This window comes from Pungitius pungitius, chromosome 9 (genome assembly GCF_949316345.1).
Source record: "Pungitius pungitius chromosome 9, fPunPun2.1, whole genome shotgun sequence".
NCBI classification, from domain to species: Eukaryota; Metazoa; Chordata; class Actinopteri; order Perciformes; family Gasterosteidae; genus Pungitius; species Pungitius pungitius.
In genome coordinates this window covers 2371024-2394191 of record NC_084908.1, presented here as the reverse complement: position 1 = coordinate 2394191, position 23168 = coordinate 2371024, and the positions used below count along the sequence as shown (strand labels likewise).

The 23168-nt window shown below is 42.4% G+C and overlaps 2 protein-coding genes, 1 long non-coding RNA gene and 1 other non-coding gene across 9 annotated transcripts; 3 read left to right on the top strand and 1 right to left on the bottom strand.

Moving 5' to 3' along the window:
* Nucleotides 1–210: 210 nt before the first annotated feature.
* LOC119218483 (mitochondrial glycine transporter B-like) lies at nt 211–7051 on the top strand. Of its 5 annotated transcripts, none has more exons than XM_037472961.2 (8): nt 211–412; nt 1150–1236; nt 2827–2951; nt 3443–3527; nt 3642–3821; nt 4578–4746; nt 5306–5469; nt 5614–7051. In XM_037472961.2, exons 1-8 carry the CDS (start codon nt 389–391, stop codon nt 5734–5736), a joined length of 957 nt encoding a protein of 318 aa, XP_037328858.2. In that variant the 5' UTR covers nt 211–388; the 3' UTR covers nt 5737–7051. The 5 variants fall into 5 exon arrangements, with proteins under 5 accessions (XP_037328858.2, XP_037328857.2, XP_037328856.2 ...); XM_037472960.2 differs by lacking the exon at nt 211–412 and adding an exon at nt 482–568; XM_037472959.2 differs by lacking the exon at nt 211–412 and adding an exon at nt 655–757.
* Nucleotides 7052–12041: 4990 nt separating this feature from the next.
* On the top strand, nt 12042–13770 carry LOC119218256 (uncharacterized). The gene is made up of 5 exons (XR_005120365.2): nt 12042–12088; nt 12423–12525; nt 12787–12878; nt 13465–13530; nt 13645–13770. It is a non-coding gene; the product is annotated as an uncharacterized LOC119218256 (long non-coding RNA).
* Nucleotides 13771–14439: 669 nt separating this feature from the next.
* trnar-ccu (transfer RNA arginine (anticodon CCU)) lies at nt 14440–14512 on the bottom strand. The gene has a single exon. It is a non-coding gene; the product is annotated as a tRNA-Arg (tRNA).
* Nucleotides 14513–14936: 424 nt separating this feature from the next.
* Nucleotides 14937–23118, top strand: ift56 (intraflagellar transport 56). 2 transcript variants are annotated; one of them, XM_037472848.2, is made up of 18 exons: nt 14937–15211; nt 15320–15460; nt 16044–16136; nt 16325–16439; nt 17119–17168; nt 17284–17429; nt 18332–18503; nt 18817–18891; nt 19014–19116; nt 19529–19584; nt 20046–20099; nt 20194–20257; nt 20359–20447; nt 20723–20806; nt 20904–20973; nt 21853–21959; nt 22512–22645; nt 22833–23118. In XM_037472848.2, the coding sequence occupies exons 1-18, from the start codon at nt 15209–15211 to the stop codon at nt 22945–22947; spliced, it is 1671 nt and encodes a 556-aa protein (XP_037328745.1). In that variant the 5' UTR covers nt 14937–15208; the 3' UTR covers nt 22948–23118. The 2 variants fall into 2 exon arrangements, with proteins under 2 accessions (XP_037328745.1, XP_037328744.1); XM_037472847.2 differs by having other exon boundaries at nt 20004–20099.
* The last annotated feature ends 50 nt before the right edge of the window (nt 23119–23168 follow it).

Genomic DNA, 23168 nt, shown 5'->3' with positions numbered 1-23168 from the left:
CATCAGTTACATTACCCATTGAGTGCTGGAGTTCTTTTTATTTTTTACTTGACGTAACTAAAACCGAGGCAGACCCTTTTTTTTGGGGGGGGGGGGGGTGTAAATTGTCTTCTAATTCAAATCATTATTTACTCTGGATTATATTACATTTCGCTTTGGTTCCCTTTAACTTTCACGACACGCGGTACAACAGCGACACCCCGAGGCATCTATTGGATGCAGTGAATCACATTCACTTAAAACGGGTCTACCTACAACGACAGAATGAACTGTTCTCTACATCTTACATAGTGTCTTTAAAAAGCCGGTCTTATTAACCAGACCACTGGCTAGAAACCAGCCAACCTGTCCGGGGTGGTGCTCTGAGTGCGTGTGACCCGGGGAGAGGATGCGTGTGGACGCCGCGTTGGAGGTGAACTTTGCTAGCATGCTAGCGGCGCAGCGTGTAGCGATACCGGCACTCCCTATTGTGTAACCTTTATTACCGAGGTTCACGTGTTCTTACATAACCCGGGATACGACCCACGGCCGATCATTAACGGCGTTAAAGCGACCCATAGCAACGGATGTAAGTTGAATAACTTGACGTTACTAGGGCGGGCTAACGCTGACGTTTGCTAGCTAGCTGACGAGCAGTGCCTGAAAGTTAGGTGCTCAGCCCGGCAACAGGGACTTTACCGGATATAATAAACATGGCGCTCCTGAAGCTGGCAGGTGTGACCATCACCTGCATCAACCCTTGACACACATCAGTCAGGTAATGAGAGCTAGCATGCTAAGTTAGCAATCTAATATTGCTAGCTAGTCAAGTAACATAGTGTATCTGCCGGAGTGACTCTTCGGCGACCCTATAAACAAACAACCGGATGTCTGGCAGGGTTTGCGGTATTATAGTTTTAAAGGGCCCCCTCTTGTGTTGTAACCAGTCGCTAGTGTTTGACTCTGATGTGTCCGGCTAGTCGATGCTAGTCTCTCATAAGAGGCTGATGTGATGTGTTACTACTTCCGTTATCTCAATGCTACCCGGGAAGCTAGTTAGCTACACTAGCTATTCATGCTACAGGCTTGATAGGACCTTTGTGACACCTACAACGACCATGTTGTATTAAAAGTGACCCGCGGCTGTCATCTGATCTCCCTTTCGTTCAGTTACGTTGGCTGAAATCAACCAGCTTCAAAACGGCAGCACCAGGGGAGAAGCAGGACTCTGCATCCAGGAAGATGGAGTCAGCAGCGGTGAGTGCAGCTGCGGGCACCTGTTTGTTATGGGAAATAACGAATAAAGCAGCTGTTATGCTCTTTGTGTGTGTGTGTGTGTGTGTGTGTGTGTGTGAGAGAGAGAGAAAAAGAGAGGGAAACCATTCCTACACAGAGCCCCATTTTATGCCCTGACTGTATAATTTGTAAACGTTAAAGTCCTTGTGTCCTGTTCATGGTTATCAATACATGTCATTTTGAAATTTCTAAAATAACCGTAGCTAATTTTGGAGAAAACTAATGTTATAGTTGTGCAAGTTGTTTAGTTATAGCAGTTCTTTGGTGTAGTTTGAGAATAACTGTCAGACTAAATAAGCACACCCTCTGCAAATGATATGCAAATTTTACAATAGTAATGCAAGAATAGACTTTCTAACAACAATTCACTTTTATTTCTTGAAAATATTCAGCTATATTGGACTTTGATTAAAAAATATGATCAAATGTTATCAAAAATATAGGCCGTCTTAGAGTGGCCTGAAAGATGGGGGTCTTTCTCTCTTACTCTAAAATCACACACACACATACATACATACATACATACAGCCACTTCATGACTCATGCTGTTTGACAAAGATGCAATTTAGCAGTGAGCTTTGCGGGTGGGGGGGGGGAGGCTTACAGATGTGTTGGCGTGTCCCTGAAAAATAAAAATAGAACTCCATAGGAAAAGCTCTAGTCGGTAGGAAGAGAAGCAGGAGGCCAGCCATTGTGGGTCGGCAGTACAGTGAGAAAGGGAGATGGCTGGAATGGCGTGTATTTTATAGCATGCTATTTGTAATAGCAGCATACCAAATAGAGAGAAGCGGAGGAGGGCAGAATGCAGGACAAAGAGGTTTCTCGGAGCAGAGACCCGGGCAGGAAGGTAGGAGTGTGTGTGTTTGTGTCACATATGTGGAGACACTACACTAAGAATGTTGTGTGCATAGCAGACAACGTATGTATGGTGCTGACATTTTATTTTGTGTTTGTCTTGATTGGTCTCATGACCTCATTTACCTATTTATTGGTTTTATGGAACCTTCAAATGCAACTACATTTGGGCAACAACTAGTGTTTAGCTGCCTGTCGGCCCATGTTTGTGTCTCATGTTTGTCCTTGAGGCATGTAACCACAGATAATGTTGAGTTTGATTCTATCCAACAGCTGTGTGTGTTTGTGTGTGTGTGTGCTCGTGCGCGTGTGTTTGTGCTGTCTCTGCATATCCCCATCATCACTATGTGGAGGCTGGCCTCTGCTCTGTGTGACAGGCTTGTTTTTTGGGGGGTGGGTTATGTAATCAAAATGTCATGAGCATATTTGTATTCAGAACCATTTTGTGACCTTGTTGTAATCCTATCCTCATTTAGGTATTTGTATTTTAGGGGATAATATTTCCGTGCCCTTTTGAGAGAGTGGCAGGCATTCAAGAAGAGTTGACCAATGACGAGAAAGCTGTTGAATGTTGCATATCATGCTTTGTACACTGTGACTCATCCTTTGTTTTCTCTTTGTCCTCCTCCAACCCAACCCTCTCTGTCCCTCTGCCCATTGCTCCATCCTTTCCTCTCTGTCTTTCATTGTCCTCAGGCTCACCCAGCACTTAAAGCCTTTATGTGTGGCTCTCTCAGCGGCACCTGCTCTACGCTGCTCTTCCAGCCTCTGGATCTGATCAAGACACGGCTGCAGACCGCGCAGAACAATGCCACGTCCGGGTATGTGTGTGTGTGTGTGTGTGTGTGTGTGTGTGTGTGTGTGTGTGTGTGTGCTGTCACGTAACACTGGCACACTTCATGTGTACGAACATGCAAACACACGTGCACCAGAAATTCTGCTGCATGGCATCAGTGAAATTGACTTCATGCCCCTTTCTTGTTATCTTTCATTTGCGCTACCTTTATACACAGCATGCGCTCCAGATACTAAGTGACCCGTACAGCGCATGGCAGCAAACGATACGCGGTGCTGGCTTCTACTGTTATGACCCTTACAGGACAATCAGTCAGACCAGCTCTGTGTAATCATGCTGCTAGATCGTGATTAGCCCAACTGGTAACAGGAAAGGTTGACTGGAGGGGGATTTTTATTTTATACAACGCTCCACAGGTTTAGGCCTTAGTTCATTAATTCTTCACGGTCAAATTTTTTTTTAAATATTTGACTGCCCAGATGTTTTTATTTTTGCACCTTTTGAATCATCTTTCAGTGCACCAAAGGTGGGGATGTTTACCGTTCTAATCAACGTTATAAGGAAGGAGAATTTCTTCAGTCTGTGGAAGGGAGTGTCACCCGTGAGTAAATGCCCAGAAATGTTATTTTTCAACATTTACAAGAATTCCTGCTGTTGTATGTACAAAACAAGCAAAGTACAAAACATTTTCGACACGGCTTTGTCTCTCTGGCAGTCATTTGTCCGCTGCATCCCCGGCGTGGGAATCTACTTCAGCACCTTCTACTCCCTGAAGCAGCACTACCTTCTGGAGCGGGAACCCAACGCCGGCGAGGCCGTCCTGCTCGGAGCGGGCGCCAGAGCCGTGGCCGGCATCTGCATGCTGCCGTTCACCGTCATCAAGACGCGCTTCGAGGTGAGACGCCCTGCATGATCCTGGACTCAGTCAGTTTGGCTTTGTAATAGCACTCATTGGCTGGCATGAGACTCTTTTTATTGATTTTACAACATATTCAGATGAAAAGGAGAACGTAGCTACCTCCATATGGTAATTTTTAACAGGATAATACATTCAGTTGTGCATCAATTGGAGGTACGTCAATGTGACAAACTGCCACTGGATACTGAAATAGCAAATAGACCAAACAAACACACACACACACACACACATACATGTGAGTTGTAGGTGGCATCCGTCAGATTTCGTTTTCAATCGAAGCATCTTTCAAATACTTTATAAAAGGCCCCCAAGTCCCTTTAAATCTCTAAGCGAGATTCAGATCTTGATCAATGTTTTACATTGTTATAAGATCTCAAGGGTTTTGAAAATCTGACCCCAGAATCTGTTCAATTTTGAGAATGACCAAAACATGGGTATGGTTTTGCCCCTGTTGCAGCTGTCATTTGTACTCTGGTAAATTTTGGCCAGACGGGCGTTTGTATAGTGTACACGAAACCAAATTGTGCATTGTAGTAGCCCATGTCTTGCACAAATAAAAGAGGAGTTGAGTATAACACAAAAGGCCTCATGGGAATGTATTTGTATCTCTGAGTTAGAGACAGTGTACCCAATAAATGATCATTGCACCTAGCATGCATATATTTACAACAATCTTCAACACTTTAAATAAATATGTGCCTTTTTCTTTTCCATGTTTGTATTTTGTTTCAGAGCGGCTGCTACAACTATGGGAGTGTGGCGGGAGCTCTGAGGAGTGTGTATAAGACGGAGGGAATCAGGGCTCTGTTCTCAGGGCTGACCGCCACGCTGCTCCGAGACGCTCCGTTCTCCGGCATCTACGTCATGTTCTACAGCCAGGCCAAGAAGGCGCTGCCTCCAGGTAGGAGCCGCGCGCCATCGGCTCGTCAACATGCAGGGCATCGAAACGTGAAGCGCTGTTTTCAATATATACGTTCTGAAGTGTTTTTCCATACTCTAAAATCTGAGGGGGGGAAATTTAATTAATTTAAACCGGTTGCCAAGAATTTTCTTTTTTTTACTGGTAAAACACCAAATGTGCAATGGAAGCATGTGAATAAATCACGTACCTGAACTTGTCACTCGCCATAGACGGTACGTTGCGTAAATACTTTTCTTAAAAACATGACGTGTTTTGCCCACAGCTTTCCATTGTTTGAGGTTTTATGGCCTTCATTTGCTAATAATTTAATGGCGTCACCAGCTCATCCACCATTAATCTCAAGCACTGCTCCTCAATAGACGCCTTTCTCTCTTGCCGCTTTTTCTGGGAATTATGTAAATATTTGCATTTGATTTGGATTAAAACCTGACTGTAGTTTGTATTCACTGTAGTAAAACAAAACGTCCACAGCTCTGCCCCTTTTTCTCAAACATGTCCTTCTGCTGTCTCCTGATCCCCTGGTCCTGCCATCTCTCAGAGGTGACGTCGTCGCCTTATGCCCCTCTGGTGAACTTCAGCTGCGGGGTGGCGGCGGGCGTCATGGCGTCGCTGGCCACGCAGCCAGCGGACGTGGTGAAGACCCACATCCAAATCAGCCCGTCCCACTGGAGCACGATGGACGCCATCCGCTACGTCTACACGGTGTGTGTGTGTGTGTGCTCATTCAGTCACAGCTCTGTGGTCACCTTTTGTCTTGGCGCCTGTGTACTCCATTTTCAGAGGAGTAAGTAAGTCATCTCATCAGCGTCATGCTGATCTCTCTCCCGGTCTGTCCTCTCCCTTCAGGAGCACGGCGCCGCCGGGTTCTTCCGCGGGGCCGTGCCCCGGTCTCTGCGTCGCACCCTGATGGCGGCTATGGCCTGGACTGTCTACGAGCAGCTCATGGCTCGGATGGGCCTCAAATCCTGAAGAGCCTCGCCCGCCGCCGAGGCATCACGACGGACGTTATTTTCTCCCCGAAAGCCCCGCAAAAAAAAGGGAAAATGGCACCGAGAAACGAAGCAGCACAACCAAGTTTTTAAGAAATAATAACCAGGTGGATAACTGCGTGTGGGTGCTGGTTGTCATTTTAATGTTTGTGAAAAACGTGCCTGTCTGTGTCCGTCCGTCTGAGATTGTGATGTTACACCCGACTCACTCTTAATGTCAACCTGTGGCTGAAGCGACACTCCCTGCTGTGAAGGGAACTTGTTCCCGCTCTCACTATTTATGTTTGGACCCCCTGAGGTCTGGCCCACATCTAAAAAGAAAGCGGCTGTGGGACTGCGACGAGGTGCTTTTAAAAGGCCGTCAACACGACCGGGGGTGTGAAAGCCGGCTGGTGAGGCGACAGCACAGGGAAGCTGTGCAGGGGAAGAGCTCTGGCTCCTGCCATATATTCAAAACTCACATAGAATCGAGCATAGGATGTGTTTTTTATTGCCAATTAACCCACAGACTTGGTTATTTAATTCAGACAATCCCGAGCCCTCACACTTCAGCACTATGGGAAGGCCTTCGGTTGCCGTACCGCTCGGAACTGTGATGCTTGCTCCTGAACCCAAATGTGAGTTTTAATGAAGTAACGATAGTCCGTCACATGTGGGCTCAAGACAACTAGCACATAAACATTCGGGCCTGGCATTTTAGTCGGATCAGGATTTTGAGTTTGATCATTTGAAATCCTTTTTTTTAGCAAACAAACAGCAAAGCACTTTGCACTTTTCCTTAAACATTAAGTTGATATTTCTTTGACGGAATCATCAATGAGCTTCTATGTTCATAAAAGTTATAAAGAATCTTTCCTAGAGAATGTGGATGTTTTCAAGCATCTTCTTGGCTTTGTAAATATGACCCTAGATCCAGATTTATTGGTTGTAGCAAACAACGGCCCTGTTTTTATGTTCATTGTACAGTCTTATTTTGCTTTAAATATTTATTACTGTTGAGTGATCTATTGAAAATGATTATATTTAGAAATATAGAATATTAGAAATGATGCCAAATGGAAGATGACTTGAGTAGATCTGTGTATCTTGATGTGCTCACTGGTGGCGTAATTAACACAGGGAAGTTTAACCTTGTTGATTATCTCCATCATAACTCCTCTCCTGTGGTCTTCATTGAGCCTCTGCTGTGACCATCGTGTTTTGCTCTGAGTGTGTTTGCTCAGACAGACATTGTGCCCTGCTGACTTTTAATGTGGATAAATTCTCATTTTTCAAAATGCTCTGAATTTCTTTTATTGTGGTTTTCTGTTTCAGATAGCAACTGGTACATCACCCATACTAACAAAAGCATATGGTACATTCTTACAAATAATCAACATTTAACAAAATTAGGGCCGGGTCTTTAGAGCGTTAATTACGATTAATTAATTACAATGTGAATTAAGATTAATTAATTACACAGAAAATAACACATTAAACATTTTTTACGCATTTTTACACTTATTTTTTGCACGGCGGAACGTTTCTCACTGGATGAGTTACGGAGGACCGATTATACTGGAGCACCAACTAGCGTTCATGACTTCAGACAACAACAAACCACAGTGAACATGAACGAAGAAGCTGACGTGACCGTGTCGGGTGGCCCCGTGAATGGGAAGTCTTATTATAATAAACACACGGATGGAAGCGTCGATAAGAGCGTGGTTGTGTGCAAGCTGTGCAACAAGGAATTCACATCGAGCCTCAAGTATCACCTCAACGCTAAACAATTAGCAGCTAGCGTGGACGTACAAGGACCCACACCCAACCCACACTGCACCAGATGACTGGTTTAAGGACCAGGGTAACTAAGTCCACATCTGAAAAAATAACCAATGTTCTGAATGTACTTGAAAGTATTGGTCTACTTAAAAGAAACCTAGTTTACAGAAGGTCTACTTACCTATAGGCTACCTGAATTTCTGAAAGTACTATATTTCTAAATATGCTATTGCTACACTTGTCTGCTGGAATTGGTTGAACAAAAAGAAAAATCCATGTGAAAAAAATTACTTTACACTGTTCTCAGTTTTGGGTAACTGACATTTATAAAAAATCATAATGGGATATTGCCCCAGAGACGGATTGGTGCATCTTGGAGGATCAACCATGCTATTCATCCTTCCTGCATTGGTAAAGGCACAAGTGAGTTGAATATGAATGTAACAGAGAATTGGAGGGTGGATGCACTAACAAGGGTAAACAAATCTACGCCCTGTGCCAGACTGTCAGTTTAAGGTTGTCCACAGGATGCCCTGAAGTAGACAAACATGTGATTGTCTTGAAAAATGCAATCAGAGGCTGTAATACGTTTCATGTCAGTGTGACCACTGAATGAGACACATCTGCTCATCTTTACTGACTCATCCGGCCTTCTCTCCCGTCAAAAAGGTGGAACCCTATAGGCTACGTAGCATGGCTAATAAGTGCTAAAGCAAAGCAATTAACATCAAATTCAATTCATTAGCAAAAGATTCTTCATCATTCTTGACAATGCCATCATAACTCAAGTGAACGCGCCTTGTGTTTCTGCATAACCCCTAGGGTTCACTTCTCTGAAACAACCAGTGGGGACAATGCCCCCACTACTACCTCCGCGGTAGTGCGCTCAAGACTTGGCAGGTGGGATTTGAACCCACTGGCGGTGCGCACAGAGGCTTTCGGCACCCTGCACTCACCCCTACACTACCAGTCCTGGTCACATTTTGGCAACTTTGATTCTCCTATTTAACCTTGAGCATGTGAGTTAAAGCTCAAAACTCTTTTTAAATGCTATTTCCACATCTGGGCTTGAACCCACAACCTTCAAGTGCAGTGCAGGGGCTTATGTCAGCAGCTCTTCCACTGTGCTACTTCACCACACACAAGTCAACCCTTTGTTTGTTGTATTTAACCTTGAGATTGCTACTCAAACCTGAAGTAAAGCCAAAGGCTCAAACCCAAAACCTATAGAGTAAGGACAGTTGCTCCTCAGCTCTTCTGCTGCACTACCTCACCATGCACCAATTAAAATTGTGTTTCTCGTATTTAACCTTGAGACTGCTACTCAAACCTCAAAACTCTTTCAAAGCAGAAGTGATGTCTGCATGAAGGGGCATGAACCCACAACCTCAGATGGCAGGTTGGAGCCTGCAGCCCTTCAGTTGATCCCTTGTGCTATTCAAGCACATGCCTCATTGTGTCCGTTTCTCATATTAGACCTTGGGATTGTTTACTAAACCTCAAAACTGTTTCAAAGTTTACAGTTTGAAGCCCTGACTGCAACCAAAACCTCCTTGTGAGAGAGCAGATTTGAACTGAGGATCCTCCACACTACAGCCTTCCTGCTATCTCCCTGCACTGTTCCACCACACACTTGTTGATGCTTTTGAATCCAACCTCGATTCTCATAGATTCTCAGGCTGGAATCCACAACCGTTCCATACCGTTATAATAGAATTGCAGGTCAAGTAAAGTCATTTAATGGCATTTCTAATAAAGCCCTAGTTGATTTCACTACTTTTATGCTGTGATCCTTATTTCACTTTTTTCGACATGTGTGCTGATGCCCGCGTGTGAATTGAGAGGATCCATACCGACTCCCCTATGGAGCTAAACCAGTCTGAGGGTCCTCCTCAGCTGAGTGGAGAATAAATCCCGGACGAAATAAACACGTTTGACACACGGCACCTTGAGGAGAGAGAATCAAATCCCAAATGTGGATCAGGAAGGTCAGCTTTGATTCCACTAGAGACACCAGAACTCACAATGATTCACAGTGTCACTGTTTGTTTAATTTAAAATTAGGGCCGGGACTTTAGCGCGTTAATTACGATTAATTCATTACAATGTGAATTAAGATTAATTAATTACACAAAAAATAACACATTAAAAATGTTTTACGTGAATGTTTGTCATTAAAGGGTTCATGGCTCAAACTTGTTTTCTTTAGTTCCTTTATTAACTTGATAGACAGAAGCAAGTCACTAACTCAAAATATAGGAGGTATTATTTCTTCAAAGCAGAAATTATAAAGAGAATTTAAAGTATCCCATATGAAGATGTTACCTGCAGTAAGACGTCTAAAACGGGACATGAATGTAATTCAATAGCAGATGAAGTTGAGTCTCTCCTCGCAGTCCCTGTTCTCCCACAGCCCGTCTTTGTTTAAAGCCCCACAGCGGTTCTGCATTGGACACTGCTGGTCCCCTCCGTCGGACCAGGCCTGGTACTCCAGAGGGTCACCGTTCACCCACAGCCAGCGGTCCCCCAGGAAGCGCAGACCGATCCACGCCCGGTCCGTGGTGGCATCGTCTTTGATCTCTCTCAGGGCCAGAAGGTTCTCGGTCTCGGACACCAGACTTGTGAGTGCGGTGTGATTCCTTCTGCATTCGCTCATCGCCTCCTCCCACGTCCACTTGTGCATCACCACAATCAGGTTGAAGCAGAAAAAGGGCAGTTGGTCCATGAAGTCTTTATTGTGCCATCCCTGCCAATTACATTCATGCAAACAAATAGCACCGGCCCATTGATCAGGGTCATTGTCGGGTTCGTTGTGATCCCACGGTATGCCTAATGCGTTTCCTCCTCCTGACCACTTCCACTGTGTCGCATCTCTGTAGAGACCAATCCAGAACTTCCCCTCAAAATTCTCATCTGATGCTTTTTTCAGTCCCTCCTCAACCCAAGGTTGAGTGATGGGGGACAGGTCGGTGTAATGCTCCCTGCAGTGCTCTTGAGCCTGAAGCCACGTGTAGGATAGTGGCACATATACATGCTTCCCATACTGTGCAGATACAGTCGCAATTAGGAGCATTTTCAAAACCACAATCTCCATGGCGTTAAAAGTCTTCAGGTAATATTAGAGATGACTGCAAAGCTCTTGCTCTTCAGGGTGCTCCAGGTGTGGGTTGCCTCCTCGTGTAAGTCAGTGAATGTCCTCTGCTGTGACTGAACGTCATTCTTTGCTCATGTAAATTATGCAAAATGAAATCTTAATATCGTGGTGGTTGAGACGCAGATCATTTGTTTTACACCTCCCTCTCCCCATGGATCCCGTCTCAACTGTTCAATCAATAACGAACACATGAAATACCTCCCAAATAAAGGTTTACAAAGTGATACAATTGCCCTGGATGATATGTTCAGACAAAGGCAGTTTACTTACCTGAAGATGGCCACCATAGTGTCATCGGCAGAGGTCATGCAATGGCTTGACCCACCAGAATAAAATAAACTTGGACACTGATTTGCAATTCAGCAAATCAGTGAAGCCTCCTTGCGTTCTCCTGTGGTGTTTTGCTTAGTAAATTTATTTCTATTTGACTGTGAGAGTCAGGTGGTGAGAGTTTGAAGTCACGTTTTCCATCTGCCATTTGACTGTCATGGAAGGATCAATTTAAGGTAAAAAGCCCGATGGGTGGAAAATAACGTTGACAGGTGAGGACCCTGCAGACAAAACCAAGATGAGCCTCTAGGTCCAGTAATAATTTAAACAACAAAATAATGAACATTGGGATCAAAAAAGAAGAATCAGATGGGTCACAAGTTGTAACTTCTGAAATAAGATATCTATGAATTAACAATGCAAATATTCTGAGGCTGTCTTGTTTACGCCAAAATGTGTTTAGGGTTATACTTTTGTCATATAAGGTTCTTTAAAATACTTCTTTTTCAGGTATAGTAGTAGTATTCTGATACTGTTACTGATATCACTCGATTCAGCATCCAATGCTCTATTGATTTTCATGTTGATTTTTAGCTTCGACGCATTCTTCAACTTTTTAAAGGTCAATTCTTGGGTCCACCCAATTCTGTGTCCGGAAGGGGGACACTGGCTTCCAACGGGTTAAATGAAATAAATATAATAGGTAATTAGATATATAGAGCTATGGTTGCAAATTTACCCTAAACATCACATGAAATACACTTCATACATCTAATAATCTAGAGAAATAAATGTTCAGATACATGTATGGTGCCATCTGCTGGTAGAGAAGGTGAATATGTTTTCGCACACAAACGATGTGATTAAACTTTATTATTAGGACATTCGTAGCCATACTGTTCATGACAACATACAATATATGTAACTATTCATATCCACTGCGTGCACTCTTCATGCGTGCTTTCTCAGACATCCTCTCGTCACTACAGCGAAATGATGCCATCGTAAGAACAGGCAGGACTCAGGGCACCAATGTACGTCATGTACGTCATGCGGAAGTAGACCTCGCTATAAATTCGACGTTACTTCCGTTTTCCGCCTCTCTCTCCGCGACGACCTCATGGCCCCGCAGCGTGTTCATATGGTGAGATACTGATGGTTTTCCAATACATTCACTCACATGTACGTGTTAGTAAAGCAGTCACCGCATTGCCTAACTCAAGATAATTAACGTAAAGGTTATTAACATAATAGGCAATGCACTTAATACGTTTCAATGAGTCATATGAAGGTCTCCGTTAGGGTATGTAAATGTCCTTGTAAACTAGATTAAGCCGCCCGGTGTTGTGTGTTCAAGGCGGACTGAGATTTGTAAATGTAACTAAAGGTTCTGTAGCGTCAGCGTATGATTTTCAATACGCTACTTTTTTTTCCTTTTCGTGTACAACAATGCATGTTTTTTTATTTTCCCCATCCAGGTCTCCCACTACATGACGCCTGGTCGTTCACCCGATCAACGATGAGCTGAATGTCCAGTCCGCAGGAACCCAGCTGGACATCCACGTGGATCTGTCCACGCCTGTGAGTCTCTTTGGAAAAACAATCTCTTGCTTCACACGCTTCTGTATTAGCAGTGCTTTCTCCTTGAGACTGAAAAGAATGTTTGTTAAAATAAGCTAAACTCGTACAGCATTTTTTTTCAAAGGAATTTGGGGGGAAATAACCCTTTTGATAAACCGATTTAATCTGTACGTTTTGCCCCAGCGTACCTTTTTAGATTAGTCTACTCGTAAATTTAGATATATTCTAATGTGTAACTTACCGGTATGTTTTTCCCTCCAGGATTGTCCCGTAACTGGATGAAGACCAGTTGACGGCAGCAGGGTCCATCGTGGCTCGTGAGGAATCCGATCTCTTCCAGGAGTAGAGAACTGGTCAGTTAATGGGAAAATAAGCCAATTGTACTAGTCCACTATTTTAGCATTTGCAATTATCACGGTTTTCTGCTCCGTGGAAATTACTTTCATTTAAATGTGTTTTTTTTAGACTCTGATAATTCCATTGAACATAACGTACAGCACACAATTAAAGCCTGGCACCAATCCTGTGGGTGTTTAGGTGTCGGAAGTGTGCCAGAGTGATATGGCCGGGTTTTCGCTAACACCATGAGGACTGCTGTCCCATGACTGGGGTTTGATAGTGACCTGAGCCACATTCAAACTTGTATTCAAAGGGGTGCTTTCCCCCACTCTTGTACTCTAATAAGTACTTTCCACGGGTCCAGCTGTGCTAAATGTTATAACTATTAAAGGAAAAGGAGTGCAGATAATGCCTTGGGGGCTGTTATGGCATTTTGTTAACTTTAAGGCCATGTGGCATAATCTGTACTCTGCTACCAGGCAGGCTGCAGGTTAAGTTTGGCTCCTGTAAACTACTTACTTTTCCATGACTCCTTATTTGACCCTTCGAGTCAAATGTTTTTCGGATACGAAACTAAACCAACTAAACTTCTTTGAACAGGTGCAGGACTCTGTAGACGGGCCTCTCCAGGTAGCTCGGCTGGTGACTTTCTACGGAAATCTGGAAGTGAGTGGCTTAAAACATAATCATTATTTGTATAGCTTTTTGAAGGCACTTAGGAGGCACAGAGGATGACCGTAAACTAAGGAAGCGTTCTAACTTTACTTCCTTCTGTTCTAGTGTGCTTGAGTACCCAGAATGCTCCTGAAGGCTAGTCTGCACAGACCGACACGGAGGATCAAAACATATGGGCTGTGAACATCCCGTGGCAGAGAAATCAATAAAGTTGGCTGGTTATTCATAAAACTGTCTTGTTTCAATCATCTACATAAATGAATATTCCTTATGCAGCCAGTTCTCACAAAGGTGTTTAAAGGATTGTAGTGATCAACAAACCATGTGTGTCAGAGGGCCACTGATGCACAATTGGTTTGTTCTTTTTACGCAGCAAGAGGGTGGATTGTTAAAGTAGGCTATTTGTTAAATATTTATGGTAACAAGCCAAAAATGCATAAACCGTAAATCAATGGTGCTCCTATGATGGTAAAAACAAATCGCACCCCACCCTGTGCTGACAGTATTACCCAATTAGTTAAGCAATTAAACAAACCATGTATACTTGCATTTTATGCCTTGCGCTATGATATCTGTTATGCACCAATCGCAAGCTCAAATTCTTTGTCTGGCTGACATGGCAATGTTTCCTGATAACATGATTAACTTAATATATAAAGCTTTAATTTACTTTCCAATCAAACATTGTTAGAATATCAGAGTACTCTCATTAAGCTTTCACAAAGATATAAATTGCAAACTGATGCTGTAGAATGTGGCACAATGAGAACCCGCATTACTTATTTCCTGAATACCTTGTGTAAATTTATGAAGTGCAAATCATGTAAATATGCGCGCTGCTCACGTCACAATGCGGATAGATAATTTGAGAACAGATTGTGGCCTTATTTGCAAAAGGTACACCCCAGATGGGACTCGAACCCACAATCCCTGGCTTAGGAGGCCAGTGCCTTATCCATTAGGCCACTGGGGCCGGTCGGCGAGTCTGTTGACGTGTCAAAATTAATTTGTGTTGACCTCCCGATGTGTTTCATGGTCGTGGCTTGCATTAAAGGATGTCCTATTTCTAAACCACCATGCCGCAGCCATTTCTTCCCGTTCCGTTGCTAAGCAACGAAGAACAAACTACTTCATAAAGTTCAACCTAGAGGAGTTGAACTGTTTCCTGTTGAGCCCCTATATGTGTTTAACTTCAAAATAAATCTCCTACGAAAGAAGTTTTCTAAAATCGTTGCCGTGTCCGATATGTTTCTTCAGTTTAAAGATGGCAGTTGGTGCTCAGATGTTTTTAAAGAGGGCCGTGATAGGGACTTTATCCCGATTAGGTGTTAACTTCCCCACTAAATTGTCGGATTATTTGCTTGTGCCCTTTAGTTTGAAAATATGAGAGCGGAAAGATAAATGTTAAATACTTCAAATTAAACTCCGATTATCCTGGAGAAGCGGGTTATTGACTGTTAACTATTATCTTAACTGGCGTGTTAGTGCGATGCTTTTATTTAGCTACATTAATACTAGATGACGTTGAGGTTGGATAGCTAACGGTAGGTGACGTTAGCAAGTGGACCGGCTGACGGAAACAACCTGTGTGTCGTTGGAAGACGTTACCTAGGCTAGCGATAAACAAGCCCTAGCTAGTAGGGCACGTCTGCGCGAGACATTGGTCAACATGGTGAGTTCACGTTTCTACATGTTTCTGAAATGGTGTCGCTTGTGTGACCAAACCAACCTGGAGTTCTAAGGCAACTAGAGGACATTTCAACTTTTTGAACCTTGGCAGATCCTCTCTCGCGTGAAGCCGGCCGTCGTTGCAGAGACGCCGGTGAGCATCAGTGAGAAAAAGAAGAACAAGACGAAGGTTCCCTCCCTGGAGGAATACCTGCAGCAGAGAGACTACCTCGGGGCTTTTACACTGTTAGAGGTACTAAAACAGTCATTAGCAAGTATCTGTGCTTCAATGTAGCTGAACAGCCTGATCCTTGGTTAGGATTACTGTGAAAAGTGCGAATAGAATTCCACATGATTGTTATAATTACGAGTAGTGATTCATATAAGAGTGGGATCTCAATTACACATAACGTGACTCGGTTCAATGCAACTGTAACTTTAGTAAATGCTAAAATAAATTGAAAGAGTATATTATCAGTTTATCAAAAACATGTGAGCTCTAACACACTTTGATTTGTGCATGTGTCATTCATAAAGTAGACCAAATGTATGAATTTAGACAAAGTTAACAGGTTAAGTCATTGGTTTTGTTTCCACACAGGTAAAAACATCACTGTCAGCATTTCATATGAGATTCAGTAAGAAGGATTCAATGATCAAAACAGTACGGACACTTAAATGTGACTCAAAAGTGTTCTGCATATATTAATGGGCAAAAGAGTATGAAAGCCCTGGAACTTAAGTTTAGAAAATAGATTCACTCCCACATCTTTGCTACAGACCGCGCTGTGCTACTGTGTGCTGCCGCTGCTGACTTGTTGCTGTGTCATCTCCAGTTTCAGAGAAGTATTGGTGAAAAAGAGGAGCATGCAGACCTCTGGATTGGTTACTGCGCCTTCCACTTGGGTGATTACAAGAGAGCTATGGAGGTACTTCTTTATTATATACATGTGTGTCTGAATGTGTGCAGGTAGTTTGCCACACAGAATTGTGCGTAAGGTAGCCCACATGTAGTGGCTCAATAACCAATTATTCTGAATAATTGCTGGATAAATGTATAACAATGTGAGCTTGAGTTGAATCACATGTGTAATATTCCATGTTCATATGATGACAGGAGTACAAGTCTCTTACCATGAAGCCTGACTGCCTTGCTGAGGTGTGGGTGTTTCTGGCCTGTGCACTGTTTTTTCTGGGTCTCTATCAAGAGGCCGAGGAGGCTGCATCTAAAGGTAGGTGGTTACATTTAAGTCCTCCTTTGCACTGTATTCTAACCACGGCGTGTATGGTTCCACAGAACTTGCTCGCTGGTAAATCACAGTATTAATAAGCATTTGATTGCCTCCAGCTCATCAACTTATTATTAAAATGAAAACAACATATGATATTCACGTCCTCAATGCCAACCAACCAGTTTACATAATGGACTGACACATTTAAGGTACCGGTGAAAAATATTTCTGCTATAGAATTGTTGAATTGGGCCAAATTGGTGGAAATATGCTGTGGCTTATAAATATCTAAATATCAATAATTGTGGTTTGTTTCTTCACAGAACAGTTTGCCAAATAATACAAACAAACTTTGTCTTTATTTTTGTAGCTCATTAAATCATAATCCAATGTCTACATTTATTAAAGTCCATCATTTTTGGTATGGGGTGTCAATGTACTTTTAGCCATATGTTGAATTTTGGACAACCTTTAATTGAAATTGCACCAGGTTTTGTTCAGGTACAAAAATGAACACAAAGAAGTGGATTCAGCCGAATTTTCTATAGAGTTTGTACAATTTCAGTTCCCATTAGTTCCCTCCTCAATTATTTTTATGTTCAGGATGTTCATTAATTGTACCACTTAGTTTCATGTGGTTTGCTGTTTCACTACATTTGGTGTCTCTCGCTTTCTGTAGCGCCAACGTCGCCCCTTCAAAACCGACTACTCTTCCACTTGGCTCATAAGGTTTGAAAACTGCCATTTTATTTCACTGCATGTTTAATTTCCCCCCTCTGCCTGCTTTTCATTTCTATTTAATCAATACAATGTTTTGATGTGTTCTCCTCATATTGTGTCTCAGTTCAACGATGAGAAGAGGTTGATGGGTTTCCACCAGAACCTGGAGGATGTGACAGAGGACCAGCTGAGCCTGGCATCCATCCACTACATGCGCTCTCACTACCAGGAGGCCATCGACATCTATAAACGTCTCCTACTGCAGAACAGGTGTGTGCTCTCCTCCGCCTCTTACTCTCGGAAATTAGTCTCACACATCCACTGCTCTCCGGTGAATGTGTCGTTCCAGCACCACCTTGACAGGTGCGAGTTGTTAATTTGAGCATCGCGCATTGTGGAACCGTAAAGATAATTCAAGTGTCAGTACGGCTGGCCTGCTGAGCTAGCTTGCTCTTACGATGATATATCATCTCTCAAGTAGCGAGGGTAGGAGAATGAAAGACTTTGAGTGTGCCTCTTCTCAGAGATCTGCTCCCGGCTTTGTGGCATCTGTATGCCACGGTGCATCTGTTGGAATGAACATGAGTCTCACTGTCACTTCTTCCAAATGCTAACAGAAAAATGCAAAAATATCCAAGTTGCACAACCAAAAGATGTGCTGTACTGGCCCATTGTACAAGCCCTGATGTTCTGTGTCTTTGCTACACTGCATTCCTTTTCATTATTACACGCAAGCTCAAAGGATGCAATGTATTTAGGAGATCAGGCTGGTGTAAAGGATTAATTGAGAACATTTATTTAAAATATCCAATTAAATAAAGAAAACAAACACAGAGCGGCAGTAATTAGTGATGTCAGCATGCGTGAAGACATCAGAAGCAAACTGTACAGCAGCCAAGGAAGGGAGCATCCATGTGTACGTGTTGACGTAGCTGGATCAGCACCGGGCTCAGGTGTAGCTCATGAGCTCAACTTAACTCCTGCAAGACAAAGAAAAGCCGGTAAACAGGATACAGACCCTCAGAGGAACCTTAGATAATAGCGAGTGATCAACTTCATGACATGGGTAATAATTGCAAAATGTCCCGTTCTAAACATCTGAAAAACTGTGTCCAGCCACAAGTATAAGGCCGAAGGCCAGTTTCACACCCACATTTGATGTTGTCTTTCAGAGATTTCCTCGCCCTGAAGGTTTACGTCGCTCTGTGTTACTACAAGCTGGACTACTACGATGTGTCCCAGGAGGTGTTGGCAGTGTACCTGCAGAGCATGCCGGACTCCACCATCGCCCTCAACCTGAAGGCCTGCAACCACTTCAGGCTCTACAACGGAAAAGCAGCGGAGGTACTCGAGGGTCAATTGCAGCATACCTCAGCTGATATTTTGGTCGGCCTTCGTATGGTGTGTCCTCACATTTGTGTGAACGAGGACTGTCACTATCTGTAAGACTAGAGCGACCCAAATGTTGAATGTGATGAGTGGAAAAACTAATAAATACAAAGGCTTATATTTAAAATGAAAGCAATTTAATTTATTAAGTAACCATGCACGCATCCTTATTGTTGTGTCAGTGACTGCTTGTCCTCTTCATGGAGAGAGTAGATGAGGGCAGGTTTGACATGTGTGTGTGTGTGTGTGTGTTCTGGCTCCCTCTTAGGCTGAGTTAAAGAACCTAATTGACATCTCCTCCTGCTCCTTCGAGTTTGCTAAGGAGCTTATCCGACACAACCTGGTAAGCTCCTCCCATGCTGTAACTGTGAGCGTGTAGGTCTGTGTGTGTGTGTGTGTGTGCACGTACACTAGGGACTGCCACGTTACTTTTCCACCAGTGAATCTCTCCCCTGTGTACTGCAGGTGGTGTTTCGGGGAGGGGAGGGGGCGTTGCAGGTGCTGCCTCCTCTGATCGATGTGATCCCCGAGGCCAGGCTCAACTTGGTCATCTACTATCTGAGACAAGGTGTTCAGCCATGTCATTGCAGGTTTCTAGAACAAACTAAACAGGGAAAATAATTCTACTGAAATGTATCAGATGTCCAAATGATTGATGAAGAACTGAAGATACAATATCTTTCACCTATACCTAATGTAAAAATGAGTTTTATTATTAGCATTATATAGTATCAAGGTTAAGTTAAGATTACCCAATCACACTCCTCTCTAATCCTTTTAGGTAATCTTAAAATAACCCAATGGTTTACAACACAAGGGAATCACACTGTTTAATCCTATGCTGATTTATATTTTGGCATGTTAAGTAAATGCCTCACCCCTTTGTCATGTTAATCAGATTTATGGAGGTTTTAAGTGTCATTTTTCAGAGAAAACCTTCCCCAGCTCATTGATTCTCATGAGTATGTTTGTACTTCTAGATGATGTCCAGGAAGCTTACAACCTCATTCAAGATTTGGTTCCCACAACCCCTCAGGTGATGATTCACAGTGGCGTTGATTGGGTTTTTAAATGTGCAGTTAGACTTGTTTTTTTTTAGCAGGATGTAACTTTTTTGTCCTATAAAGACACTCTGGATGTGCTGAATTTCGCTCTAAAACAGTAACTCTCTTTAGCTTCAACTGTAGCTAATACTGCTTCATTATTGTATTTGTTTTTATATAAGTTACACTTTTTTACAGAAAAGGAAACCTTTACACTGAAAACCTTGAATCATGCCTGATTTATTGAAGCTAATAAAAATCATATTAAATAACAATGAAGAAAAAGATATAGATGTATTTACTCTGTATTAACTTGTATTTTATCCTCAAGTGAACTGTTTCTTTTATAGTGTGTTCTATCAAGATAATCGGTGTTGCTTTTCTCCCTCTTTAAATTTCTTTCACCATAAAGGGACTAGACAAGACATCACACAAAGATCTTTTATTTTCTCAGGAGTATATTTTGAAAGGAGTGGTAAATGCGGCTTTGGGACAAGAAATTGGATCGGTGAGTATTTCTGTTAAATAAATAGTCACAGACAAAGAAATGGGATCAGTCAGTCCGAGAGACAAACATCCCCCGTTGTGCTTATGCCTTTCAGAGGGATCACCTGAAAATCGCTCAGCAGTTCTTTCAGTTGGTCGGAGGCTCGGCCAGCGAATGTGGTACGTTGAGTAGAAATTTGATCAATATGAGCTTTTAAAGCAACACTGTGAGGACGTGTGTGTGTGTGTGTGTGTGTGTATAACAGATTCCTCCCTTTCAGATACTATTCCTGGCAGACAATGCATGGCCTCCTGCTTCTTCCTCTTGAGACAGTTTGAAGATGTTCTCATATATCTAAACTCAGTCAAGGTTAGTGTTGCTCAGTACAAGGCACACATTAAATGATGTATTCCAGTGAGAATACTTTATATAGTTATAAGTATGTAAGAAGCAGAGTATAAAGAGACTCCCACACATGAGGGCACAAGTGTCACTTCGGATGAGTGGAGCTTTACAGATGCAGCACGTTTTGTTTGTGTGTGTGCATGTGTCTACGTGTCTGTGTGTTTTTGCATCTGCTTTTAGTTGAACATGTTAACACTTATCTTTTTTTCTGGAGGAATTATTGTGCTTTTTATTTCCAGGGTTACTTTTATAACGATGATACGTTCAACTTCAACTATGCTCAGGCAAAAGCAGCCCTGGGCAACTATAAAGAAGCAGAAGAGGTACTTAGTTTCATCCTACATCTACACAACAGCTATTTACAGACTTTTATCCATTATGATGACTATTGTTTTGGACTCATTTGAATATTTCTTTCAGGTTTTTCTGCTGATTCAGAATGAAAAGATCAAGAATGACTATGTTTACCTCAGCTGGCTGGCACGATGCTGTATGTACACCAGTCCTTCTGCTGATAGTATATTTAATGAACCTATTCAACAACCTTTTTGCGAGGCAAATTCATTCCTCTAGCACAAACATGAATTAATCAAATCAACATTAACCAACATTACAGGGCAGAGAAATACATTCACGGAAGTTCACTTGTTCTAGATGTATTGATTGATAATAGGGCCAAGTTAAGCAAAAAAAGAATAAGAGTTAGAACCAAAAACAAACATAAATATATCCGTCAAAAAATATCTGAGAAGGTTTTGTCCAGTTTTTCAACTCTGAACGGGTGTCTGGCCAAGCATTCATAGGTTATTCATTAAATGGGGGTTGATAATAGAAATGAATCTTCAGTGCGACAAGCCGCCAGAGTACTCTGTGAAAATGCCAGACTGCTGGTGAGGTGTTTGTTCAGCGATAATACTTTACACTACAACTGGAGCCATACCATCCCGTCCCAAAGTGTTCACTGGCTCACTGCAATTTGCACCAGCTGCACAAATCAGAGGCTTTATTTAGGTTGACCTAAAACAATTCACAGTCACGCTCTACACCCGATTACACATGACAGCATGAAGAATGCTCTCAGAGATCTTAAGTTGGAGAGAGCGAGACCGAAGAACCCTGTGCAGTTGTTCACTGAGTCAAACTTCACTGCCGGATTTCTAGCCTTAGGTTTTTTTTTTTAAGAACTTGGGTTCACTCCAGCTCTGATATGAAGATATCTCCATTAAAAGATATTTCTCCCCTTCTTGGCTTTATCCACATCAATAAAACCTGCCCTCAGGCTTTCACATTTTCCAAATCTGAATCCATAAAAGATGCTGAGGCTGCCTGCGAATGATGGATGATTGAACGCTCATCTTGTTCTTGTCAGACATAATGAACCAGAGAGGTCGGCTTGCCTGGGAGCTTTATCTGAAGATGGGCACTTCCTCCGATTCCTTCAGCCTGCTGCAGCTCATTGCCAACGACTGCTACAAGGTGACTTCCGGGGGTCACTTAAAAGCTCATTTATGAATTCATCGGAAATTAATTAATTTTTGCCGGAAAGATTAGTTCATGCATGACCCCAATTTTAATAATTAATTGGTCAAGTTATATCGCTAAAACACTTTAAAAAACACTCCAATGTTATATTATTGTGTATTTATTATCTTTTTGATTTGGGTCTCGGTCAAACAAAAGACGTAATTGAAGACATCCCACTGGGATCTGGGAAATTGTGGTTGACTTTTGTCATATTTTAGTATAAACACATTTCTAAACCTTTCTCAGCCCTCATGTGAATGTCTAGTGGCCGTTTTCCTTTGAATTTATGTATTGGATTGGATCATTTTCTGATTATTTCCAACCAGACAAAACCAAAAGGGGCAGCGATGTCATATCAAATTAAGCTGAGCTTTTAGCTGAGCTCATATTTATTAATTTTTTAATTTTTCCTGAATAAACTTAATGAGACAAAGTATTAGTTTGTTAAATGGGTGGAATAATTTGTGCTTTGGAAGTCATTTTTGGCATACTTTGTTGAATCAGATGGGTCAGTTCTACTATGCAGCTAAAGCATTTGATGCACTGGAGAAACTGGACCCAGGATCCAACTACTGGGAGGGCAAGAGAGGGGCTTGTGTCGGGGTCTTCCAGCTCATACTGGCCAACAAGGAGTCCAAGTATGTTTGTCTCTTTTTCTTTTGCAATAATGTAATTATACCATTACAAATTACCAAAGAAACTTGTTGTTTCCTGTCATTACCCAGTAAAAAGTTTCTGGCGTATTAAATGTTTATGCTTTGTTAGTGTGGGTGGCTGTGATGTCTAAATACGAATGTTGTTTTCTCACATATGTTTGTGTTCTAGGGAAACACTTAAAGAGGTGCTGTCCCTGCTACGAAATTCAGGAAACCCTCAGGTTGAATACATCATCAGAGCTCTGAGGAAGTGGGCCAAAGACAACAGAGTCCTCCTCTCATGAGAACTTTGGGTTACGAGGCTACAGCTCCTGGCATCAAGAGCAGCTACATTATGCAGAAATATGGAACTATTACCTCTGTCACACCTATTGTGAAAATATGTATGTGTTGAATTTAAATCCTTTGTGCCTATGTATTTCTATTAAAATGTTACATGATTATTTTTTATCTGAGTTTTGTCAGTGATTGATTTGTATGAAATATACAGTAGTACAGTTATGCT